The 11,446-nt window shown below is 37.5% G+C and overlaps 1 protein-coding gene across 2 annotated transcripts; it reads left to right on the top strand.

Annotated features, from left to right (window-relative positions):
• The first annotated feature begins 3,533 nt into the window (after positions 1-3,533).
• Positions 3,534-11,108, top strand: LOC141629961 (uncharacterized). 2 transcript variants are annotated; one of them, XM_074442871.1, is made up of 9 exons: positions 3,534-3,795; positions 7,153-7,511; positions 7,596-7,767; positions 8,050-8,177; positions 8,255-8,401; positions 8,968-9,620; positions 9,729-9,909; positions 10,139-10,410; positions 10,494-11,108. In XM_074442871.1, the coding sequence occupies exons 4-8, from the start codon at positions 8,061-8,063 to the stop codon at positions 10,259-10,261; spliced, it is 1,221 nt and encodes a 406-aa protein (XP_074298972.1). In that variant the 5' UTR covers positions 3,534-3,795; positions 7,153-7,511; positions 7,596-7,767; positions 8,050-8,060; the 3' UTR covers positions 10,262-10,410; positions 10,494-11,108. The 2 variants fall into 2 exon arrangements, with proteins under 2 accessions (XP_074298972.1, XP_074298974.1); XM_074442873.1 differs by having other exon boundaries at positions 3,534-4,655.
• Positions 11,109-11,446: the final 338 nt, after the last annotated feature.

Genomic DNA, 11,446 nt, shown 5'->3' with positions numbered 1-11,446 from the left:
ACATTTTGTTTGGGTATTATGTGCATTATTAATAAAGATAATGTACATATGTTTAATTAACTGACTTATTCTGTGTAACGTCTGAACCAGTGAAAAGCTCTATGAGTTTAAGAATGCCGTGGGTACCCGATATCTTTTTGCATCTCTAAAACCACCTCGGTATATAGCAGATGTTGTGGTTGATTGTTGGTCAGCTTACTTGAATTTCAATGAACTTGAATGAAAATCTTCAGCACCACGTCGATTCTTTGCTTCAACACTTGTATTTGTAAGTAAAATTTTATTTCATTCTATATTACAATAATTTTATGTTATACAAGTGTATATTAATAGAAGAATATTATGTTCTGTGTGTGCAGCAAGCATTTCAAGGGCAAAGGAAAGAATATAAATTTGAAAGACAATTGAAAGTATTCAAGAAGCATATTAGAAATGAGTTAAATCATGCTTGGATTATTGATGTGACAAAAGTTGATATGGTTAGCTCAAAAAATATATATAGTCAATAAATAGTGTTATCTGCTACTAATTTACTCTCATAACAAATTTTATGTCTGTTGTATCTTCTAATCTTTTCTTATATAAAATAGTTTTTTTTCCCAATAATATTCAACAAGCATTTTTACCTGTTCGTATTCAATATGGAGAAGAACAAGTTTGTCATTGTTGATAATCAACAACATGATGAAACCCCAAAAACTCGTTATGGAAACAAACCTTGGAATATGGTAATTGTTCAGTTGCATTTCATTGGTTATTTTTTCTTTTACAATGTCATATTTTTTGCACGGTCTCTCTAGACAGTTTGATCTGAATTTTTCCATGCAACGTAATGCTTTGGCAGAATATTTCAATGACATTGGTGATTTGAAGGAAAGAGTAAGAGCAATGGAGCCTGCTGTATTAAAAATGCCTTGGAGAAACCATCAAAATGTTGTTGAGTGTGGTATTTACACAATGAAACACATGGAAACGTACAAGGAAGGTCAGTATTGGACTTGTGGGTTGACAAAAAACAACGTAAGTTTCTAAACAATTTATATCCCATAATTGTAAATGTACTTTTGGTTTAATTAAAAGATCTTTCTTAAAGTATTAAAAGCACATTCTTGTTTATAAGTTACCTATCCTCAAGATATTCTAACTTTCGTAGATGGATGGACTTCGAATATTGAGAATCAAATATCTTTGCACTTTGGTTTCATCAGAGTGCAACATTGTTTGTGATGACGTTTTAACAAAGGTGAAGCAGTATCAAGAGAATCCCTTCCCAAAGAAACTGGATTCATCTGATGAAGAATTCTACGAGGGTGATGAGACTGTTGGGGATGAGAAGATAGGAGAGGAGGTAGTTGGAAAGAAAGAGAAGAGTACCGATGATATTGGTGTCCCTGACAAAAATGAGACTATTAGGGTTAAGAACAGAACAATGGAGGTAGGTTGTACAGATGGGAATATACCAGATGGTAATGATGTTTGTGAGAACAATGATAGCACGACAGATGTGAGTAATACAAACGACATAGCTAGGATAAAAGACAAGAGTATAAATGAGCATAATGTGCTTGCCAGTGCTGACACTACCAAGGGCAAAGTCATCAACAATTAAAATGTTCATGAACATGAAACAAGTCAACTAGAGTCTCTGAGCATCCTTGCAAATCGTAATTTACTAAGCACAGATACATGCATTATTACTCCTCTTGCTGACTTTCAGAATTGCATTGCTGATTATGTGTCGTATAGTAGAGGAAAACATACCGATTTAGCCAGGTATATATATATATATATATATATATATATATATATATATATATATATATATATATATATATATATATATATATATATATATATATATAGTAATAAGATCATCTAAGTCCAACTCTTACACTTGAGTCCATGAGTTCTATTGTCATCCCTTAGATCATGTTATTGAATGGCTTAGATTAAAAGTAAAAAGCAACTAATAATATTATTCTAATGGCTAAATTAATTACCTCTCTCCTCCTACCACTCATAGGGTATTAGCATGCATGCAGGTTGTCAATCAAAGCCATCACTCACACACGTCCTACAAACTTCCCCCCACTTATTATCTCTCTATTATTCAAAATTAATTTTCCCCCAAAACAATTCCCCCCAATTAAACGCCATTCATTTGAAGAAGAAACTGCTCTAAAAATCCCCCTAATTTATCGGTTTTTTGCTACCTTATTATCGTTTTTTTCTCCATTTTCTTTGCTCACTTGCAAACTGCCATTGTCGTCCATTCAATCACTTCAGAAGGTAATTTTTTTTTGGGGATTTTATAGTTTTATGATTTTTTTCTGGGTTTTTACAGTTTTATTATTTGTTCTCTTCATTTATTTAGACGTTTTTTTAAATTTATTGGACATTGTTATGCTATTGTACTGTTCTATTTGATCACTGTTTTTGGTTTCTTCATTTTGATTAGCCAGTTATTTTTAGCACATTTAGGACATGAACGACAGTTATTTTTTATCACTGTATTTTGTCAAGTAACGTTTTGAGTATATATGTTCATATTCATTAAGATTAGTCATATTTTTTTGGAGAAATCCAACTTTTGTTGCTTACAATTACTCTTTTTTTGTTAAAATTACAGTTTATCCATTTTTTGTTGGAGAAATCCCACTTTTGATTACCCTTTTGCTAGAATTACACTTTTTATGATAAAATAACACTTTATGCTGCTGCAATCACACTTTTCTTTGCTAAAATTACAATGTAGTATGTTAAAATAACACTTTATATTGTTAGAATTACACTTTTCTCGGCTAAAATCACACTTTTCTTTGCTAAAATTACAATGTAGTCTGTTCTGCTACAAATCCCACTTTTGTAAGCTAAAATAACACTTTATTCTGCTACAAATCCCACTTTTGACCCTTTAGTAGAATCACACTTTTGTTGCTAAAAGAACACTTTATGCTGCTACAATTAGACTTTTGTCAGCTAAAATTACACTTTTTTCTGTTAAAATGTCACTGTTGCCTGTTAAAATAACCCTTTATTTTGTTAGAATTACACTTTCCTCTGCTACAATTACACTTATGTTAGTTAAAATAACACATTGTGCTGCTACAATCACACTTTTGTTTTGCTGATAGGTTTCTGTTCCCTGTTAAAATAACCATTTATTTTATTAGAATCACACTTTTGTTGCTAAAATAACACTTTATGCTGCTACAATTAGACTTTTGACAGCTAAAATCACACTTATTTCTTTTAAAATGTCACTGTTGCCTGTTAAAATAACACTTTATTTTGTTAGAATTACACTTTCCTCTGCTACAATTACACTTTTGTTAGTTAAAATAACACATTGTGCTGCTACAATCACACTTTTGTTTTGCTGATAGTGTTCTGTTGCCTGTTAAAATAACCATTTATTTTATTAGAATTACACTTGTGACTGCTATAATTACACTTTATGCTGCTACAATTTTAAATTTTCTTTTTGTCTTATTTTTGTTTGTATTTAACAATTAATTTTGAGTAATGTTAACAGATGTCAGGTGGAAATGAGGGTAAATCAGGCAAGTCCAAAAAAGCAAAGGTGCCTGTTAAGTCGAGTAAGGAGCTTGTTGTTGCCAAACCAGCCAAACCAGCCAAACCAGACACGAAGAAAATAGCAAAGGTGGCTGTCAAGTGCCGCCCGAAGCAGCTGGTTGAGCTCCTTGAAAAGCTTAATGATGCACAGCGAGATGCGGTACGGAGGATTGGTTTCGGTGGTATTCTGGAGCTTAAGCTCAAAACATATCCGATGGGGTATGTTAAAGATTTTCTGAAAGCATTCAGTGATGGATCGTATATTTTTCGGGCCAAGGATAAGGAGTTCATGGTCACCAAGCATGACGTGTATGACTGTTTTATGTTACCACTTGGTCCTAAAACTCTAGATCTAGTACCTACGGGCCGCCAAAAGGATTCTCAAGCGCCGGAGAACAAGCAATTGAAAGATAAATGGCGAAAAGCGTACAACATAAAAGGGGTTAATGAAGGCATTAATTTAGGAATTGTCTTCCAAGATATTTTAAAAAAAAAAATACAAAAAGGAGGTCCGCATTCTGCAGTGTTTGTTTCGCTCGCAATGTCATCATTCCTAACCCCAACGTCATACGGTGGGGTTGACTTCAAGCTTTTGAGAGCGTTGAAGATGTGGACTCGATTACGCGATACGATTGGTGTACTTATGTCTTTGGAAAATTTGGTGAAGGCTGCGGCAGATACTGGTGAAAATAAACAGACGCTGCTGGGGTGTATCCCCTTCTTAATGATTACGTACTTTCAACGTTTCGATTTCCGTGGTGAGAGTTGTCGCCACACCCTGCCCCTCATTAAGCACCTTTGGGACCCGCAGACGCTTTCGACAGACTACATGGTGAGCTTGACAAGAGCCGTTTGGGTCGGCTAACTTGGTCCGTGGTTAAGTATCCTCGGTGCCTACAAAAAGAACTGTTAAGCATTGGTGGGGTGCCTGATGACAGCCAAGTGTTGGCCATTGGAAATGTGGTTAGGGATACGACATTACAAGTGACTTCAAGTTCGAGACGGGGAAGAAGTTCATCGAGATTGAACTCCCTTCCGGTGTTGATAATGACGAGGAGTTGAAAGCTCGGGCTGTAGATGTAAGTGCTATTTTAATGTTTTAAAGATACTTTTTCTTTCACTACAATTACACTACAATTGTAATTGCGATATTAATCAGTAATTGCTTAAATTACAAGGTTGTCAGTAAAAATTATACTTTTTAAAGTTAAAATTATAGTGTAGTATGTTACAATTACACTTTTGTCCGTTAAAATAATACTTTTTAAAATTAATATTATACTTTTGTATGTTACAATTACACTTTTGTCCGTTAAAATAATACTTTTTAAAGTTAATATTTTCTTGTTGTATCTTACAATTACACTTTCGTCCGTTGGAATTATACTTTTGGACCTTAGAATTACAGTTGTTAAGGTTAAAATTATACTTTTGAATGAACACTTTTGGTGAACAATTGTCCAATTATCTCGTATTTTAATGTAGGATGTGCATGAGCTTTACTTGAAGATGCAAAGGAATGCTACTGTCTTCTATTCATGGTATGCGAGATGCGACCATGACGCTCAAAAGGTTAACAGGAAGGATGAACCATCCTAGTGACCCTGTCGCTACACAATGCACGCAATCATTCTTTCAAAGCCAAAGGATGAAGGATTATGCTGTGGAAATGCAGGAGATAGCTGAACGAATAAATCGTTCCGTGAAATCGCACTGCTCGCAACAAAGTCCAGGAGACGAGGTTGAGAATGATGAGGTAGATGACGACGGTACGAGCAAAGCATGTTGGTGACGATGATGAAGAGGAGGACAACGGTGATGAGGACGAGGGAGATGACGAGGATGTTGATAATGTCGGCGATGAGGAGGACTTTGATGATATGGAGGATGATGGATCCGATAATGAGAAAGAGGTGACTGCAGATCTTGGTAGAGACCGTGAAGGCCCGGTGGCCGCGTCAATTGTTTCGGATGACGCAGCTAGTGAGAAAGCACTGGAGGTGTGTACACAATGAGATAATGGAGGCCGTGCAATATTACGGCTCCGCTGAATTTACGGACTTTGCTCACTCAGAGATGAGTACAATAAGGACACCGACATGGATGTTGGTAGTACTCGTGAGATTTCCGTTATATACAGAAGGAGGAAGGCAGCTGGAAAGCAGGTGGCTGTTAAAGAGCCACCAAAATTTGACCGGGAAGCTCTGGAAGATATATATTCAAAAGAAGAGCTTGATGAGGCTGAGAAGAAGTTCTATGCGAATGCTGCAGCTGAAAATGAAGAAGAGCAGACGATGGATCTGGACGTGCATGTGGCCGGGGATAATGAGATAGCTGACAAAAAAATGAGGCCGTAGAAGAGCGGACGATGGATCGGACGTGCATGTGGCCGGGGATAATGAGATAGCGGACAAGAAAAATGAGGACGATGGGCCCACCGACGCTGTTCCACCCGTCACTCAAGCTGCGATTTCGGGCTGCGGAGATTATTGAAGCGGCACCGCCAAGTGAAAGGTCGGCCGAGAAGACCAAGGAATTGGAGACGTAAGAGAATTGGTGAATGTTGCCTCCGACGCTACGGGAGCGGGTGTGTATGTGAGTGAAGCTACGAACGCCGAGGCGGAAAAGGATGATGACAAGATTGGGAAGGGTAATGCTGAACCTAGTCTCCAATGTTCAAGTTCAATTGTGGTTTCTGCAACACTACACGATCTTTGACGGGTGGACTCTAAATCTTTGGAATTTAGAGGGCACGATGCGGGGAGACCGAGATGGCGGATAATGCTTTGGCGGAAGTTCGAACTCGAAGTTCCCCCCCACCGCCACTCGGTTGATGTTCTCTCGCTTCGAGATATGCGATGCGAGAGCGCGCACCGAACAACATTATCAAGAGGGTGCAGGGAAACGGCGGAGGCGAAACCACTCGGGAGCGGGTGTTGAAGGAAAACGAGCGCTGAATATGTATATGCGTTGCGATGTGCAAAGGAATTTATGGACGTAGAATGGACAAGCACCGTATATTCTTCTGCGGAAGTAAACGCGTTGTTCGAGGAGCACCCAATATCTCGTGCCGATTTGTAAATGAGGAGGGTTGGAATAATGAGGAGCCAAATTTGGAGATAAGTTCTCGAGACGGTGGTAGAGAAGGTAGTGGATGGGGTCTTGATGAAGGATCACGGAGGTAATGCCGTGGATGAAGTTATTTAGTTAGAATAACATTTTTCTATTTTAAAGTTACACTTTTGTTATTTACAAGTAACACTTTTTGCCTTAGAATGACACTTTTCTCTCGATGCAATTAGACAATTTGTTAGTTAAAATCACACTTTATTCGATTAGAATTACAATTTTCTCTACTAAAACTACACTTTTTTCAGTTAAAATTATACTTTTGTAGCTTACAATTACACTTTTGTCTTCTACAATTAGACTATTTGTAGTTAAAATTACGATTATTTGTGATAAAATAACACTAAATTTTGTTTGAATTATAATCTTGTCTACTGAATTATACTTTCTTCTCTGCCACAGTTACACTTACTTACTGATGATGAAATAACACTATTTTTATTACAGATGCGGCAGTTGAGGATGTTGCCGGGAAGTCTTCGGAAGGGACTGTCGAGAGAAGAGAGGTATCAGCTGACGTAGTTCCAGAGGCAGAGAACGTTGACATTCCTATCCCGGTCCCGTACGTCCCCTCACGGTGATCCGAGCTACCATCCTTTTTTACTTCACTCGAGTGAGCCCTTACCATGCATGGATCACGTCATTGAGAACCTTGGGTGTTCTCTTGATTGTGGGGCACCTAATCCTGATTTGTGCTTTGCGACGAAAAACCTAGCATTCAGTCAGGAGCTCCTAGTGCCAATGTTCAAAGGACAGAAATATGTGATTGACTATGCGTTCAATCAGTCAGACGTGTTTAACGAGTTGTAAGTGTATTATTCTTTACAAGAGCCTCTTAACATTGCTAATTATATATATATTTTTTGGCTAATTTCATTTTTTCGTTGTAGGGAACAATTGGTCCAATTCAGCGAGTTTTATTTCATTACCCGGGAAGATATTGCAACTTTGAACCCTGGGCAGCAAATCATGACCAGTGTTATTGATGGTTGGTGCTTGCTACTCAACCATATCATGAAACCATCGGACATATCCCGTTCTTTCTTTGGACTAAGTCACACTGTAAGTTAAAATGTTACCTTTGTGTGTTAAAATTACACATTTGTCTGTTAGAATTATACTTTTTAAAGTTAAAAAGTTGGTTTTGTATTTTAAAATTGCACATTTGTCCGTTAAAATGATACTTTTTGCCGTTAGAATTACACTCTTGATTGTTTAAATTATACATTTAACATCTCCCTTTCTGAGTTAATTCTAACACATTTGTGGGTTAAAGGTTCACTTTATTTGTATAAAATAGTTCTTTTAATTATCTGTTCACGCATTTAACACTTTTCAAATTAGTCCCCGCAATTATGATTTGGGACGCTCAAAAGGTTGGGAAAGTGTTGAACAAAGACGAAGACATTTACGGTGGCTGGGATGCATGGGCTGAAATGTGTCGTGCACCATTCCAGCTTGATACGGACATGGTAGGTAACAAAACATGTAATCTTGTCTCATGGTTTCTAAGTTTTAATTGTTCTGATCTTAGCAACACACGGTGCAGATCTTTCTCCCCGTTTTATCTGGCGACGGTGATCACTACAGCTGCGTGTGCATCAACTTTCTGACCGAGCAGATTGACTACCTCGACAACCGCAAGTACGATGACCCAATAGAAACGCTCCCTTACGGAGGGATAGCGCGTATTTCCGTAAGTGGCCGATATCTACAATTACTCTTTCTTTGTTAAAATTACAGTTTTTCCATTTTTGGTTGGAGAAATCCCACTTTTGATTACCCTTTTGTTAGAATTACACTTTTGATGCAAAAATAACACTTTATGCTGCTGCAATCACACTTTTTTTTGCTAAAATTACAATGTAGTATGTTAAAATAACAATTTATCTTGTTAGAATTACACTTTTCTCAGCTAAAATCACACTTTTCTTTGCTAAAATTAGAATGTAGTCTGTTAAAATAACACTGTATTTTGTTAGAATTACACTTTTGTAAGCTAAAATAACACTTTATGCTGCTACAATTAGACTTTTGTCAGCTAAAATCACACTTTATTCTGTTAAAATGTCACTGTTTCCTGTTAAAATAACCCTTTCTTTTGTTAGAATTACACTTTCCCCTGCTACAATTACACTTACGTTAGTTAAAATAACACTTTGTGCTGCTACAATCACACTTTTCTTTTGCTGATATCTTAGAAGTCAACGAATTTTAGTGGGGTCTTACTACGTTAACTCAATGACGTTTTTTTGTGTCCAGGCAAATATAATGGGGAAGTATTTGGTGTCTAAAGGGCTGTCTAAGGGGGCAAAGGTCAGCGGGTTCAAGATTGTCAACATTGAGTTCAGCTGGCAAGGTCAAGGGTATTCGAGAAATGACTGTGGTGTTTTCATGATGCTACATATGATGTTCTATCGTGGAAGCCCTTTTGAATGTGACCTCGGGAAAGAGGATGCTATGAGTTTGTACCGTGCTGAGATTGCTGCAACACTCGTCCTCTGTGACATTAACAGTATCAGAGAAGATATCCTGACGAGGGTTGGTTTTTTCAAAACGACTGCTGGACATCCGTTGACAAGAAAGTTGAATGCTGTTAAGAGGAAAACAGATGGTGACATAGGGCCGGAGTCCACAAAACGTGCTCGCGTAACTGAATCTGAAAAGCCTGTTATGGTGGTGACGCCGGTTGCCATGCGCATTCCATCTGGTCAAGCGCTATCAGCCGTCAAGAGCCATCCCCGTGGAAAGGGGGACGGGTTGGGCTGCTCTCTCGACTGTGGTAGAGGTGGGCTCAACACAAATGTGGTGTCGAAGCTGCTCCGGGGCAATCAAGCGTTAATCAAGGATATTAAAATCAAGCGGAAGCATGTAGCCAACTATTGCTTGTTAGATGACCACACTTATGATGAACGGTCTGTCACGCTGGCTTAATTAACGCCTTCTTTATTCAAGGATACTCAAATTATTTTTGACATTTATTTTACTTTAATTAACGACTTCTTTAATATTACGGAGTGCAGTGAACAGCTGGTCTGGTACACCCGTCACGCAACGCTTCGGAGAAAAGACATTATGTCCTTGATGCCTAAAAACCTGATGTCGTTAGATGTGATCGAGTGCTGGTCGATTTTGATGAACCATTTGGAGAAGGAGGAATATGGCGACCATATGAGGATGTCATTCTTTGGTATACGTCACATGGTAATTCCATTTATCATTGCATAATATTTATGTCCACTTGTATTACACCTTTGTTACTTAGAATGTCACTTTTCTTAGTTACAGCGTTTTAATGTGAATGTTTCACTTTATTTCTTTTAATCCTCAAAAGTGTCATTCTAACGGTGTGAAGTGTAATTTTAAGGGACAATAGTGTAATTTTGGGTGACAATGTAAAAACAGTAATCATGTTCACTATTGCCTTTTCAAGGATTTACTGTTGCGTATTCTCGGGACGTTTGAGCAACCAGGCACACAATCGACAAAGAACTATGACGACACTGCCAGATCTGGGACACCTTCATCGGCGACAGCGACCGCACCGTTAACTTGAAAACAGACTTGCTATTTGTCCCGTTCTGCATTGACGACCATTTTACATGCGTTTGTATCAATCACAAATCAAATACAGTCGACTTGCTGGACGGGCAAAGGCATTCTGACTTGAAGAAGTCGCATTTTGGCAAAGCAGCGCGTTTAATTGTAAGTTATTTTTGATCGCTTTCTTCCGAATGCTATCTTTATTGTTCAATCAGTTTTTATAGGGTAATTATGTACATTTGCAGTCTAGCGCAGTGAGTGATTATTTAGAATCACGGGATAAGGAAAAGAAGAACACTAGGGCACGGGAAATTCCAAAATATGTGTTGCGCCGAGATACCTTTCGGCGGGATGTCACCAACTCTCAACCAACCGAGTCGGGTCTCCTGTTTCACCATGATGGCGATGCTCTTATACGAGGGTCTTCCTTTTCAACATGAAGATCTCGAGAAGAAGAAATCACGGCGCTATTTGGTGATCCATCTGGTAGCTACCCTCGTTCGCGAGACATGAACATTTTTTGCGCGAAGGTGTGCTCGAGAAGGTCAAAGCTTTTGTTAGCACGAAGGACAAACCGTGGAAGGTATTACAACGAAGCGTAGACAGGACCCGTGCCAATGTCAAAAAATAACAATCTTAATTTAGTAGTTTGTTTTTTTTTTTGGAATATTCCCTTGGCTATGTAAACACTTATTTCATATTTGCAAATTTGTTAGCAAACTTAATGTAGACAGTTAGTTTTTGTGTAAATAATCTTACGACATTCTATAAAAGAATGACTTTTCCTCTCAAGCAAGACGCAGCCACAACTGTCTTTCAACGTATCTACTTCAACAATATAGAGTAATATGTTAGCTAAATCATCGAAGAAAGCGTGACTGTAATACACAAAATTGTAATTGTAACCTTTGAAGTGTAATTCTAACAGGCCATATCAGTGATGATTTACCTTACATTACATAAAATATAAATGTAATTTTAAAAGACAAAAGTGTCATTTTAGTAGTTTTATTTATGAAAAGATAGTAATGTTGTTTTACCTATCGAAAGATGTTGCGATAATAATTGTGTACTTTGAAGAACATAATTTGTCATGATAGTCAAGCGTTACATATTTTAACTTAAAAAAGTGTTACTTGTAAATAACAAATTATTTAGTTAGAATTACATTTTTTAACTTAAAATTACATACTTTGAA

The sequence above is a fragment of the Silene latifolia genome, chromosome 2, assembly GCF_048544455.1.
Source record: "Silene latifolia isolate original U9 population chromosome 2, ASM4854445v1, whole genome shotgun sequence".
NCBI classification, from domain to species: domain Eukaryota; kingdom Viridiplantae; phylum Streptophyta; class Magnoliopsida; order Caryophyllales; family Caryophyllaceae; genus Silene; species Silene latifolia.
Note: the sequence above shows the minus strand (reverse complement) of the source record. Positions and strands in the feature narration are given on the sequence as shown.

What these genes read in the sequence shown, in the direction of transcription:
- LOC141629961 (XM_074442871.1), top strand. Translation starts at nt 8,061, where the DNA reads ATGATTTGGGACGCTCAAAAGGTTGGGAAAGTGTTGAACAAAGACGAA. An exon ending in TCCAGCTTGATACGGACATG is followed by an intron (nt 8,178 to 8,254) that starts GTAGGTAACAAA and finishes CACACGGTGCAG; the next exon opens with ATCTTTCTCCCCGTTTTATC. An exon ending in TCTTTGGTATACGTCACATG is followed by an intron (nt 9,910 to 10,138) that starts GTAATTCCATTT and finishes TGCCTTTTCAAG; the next exon opens with GATTTACTGTTGCGTATTCT.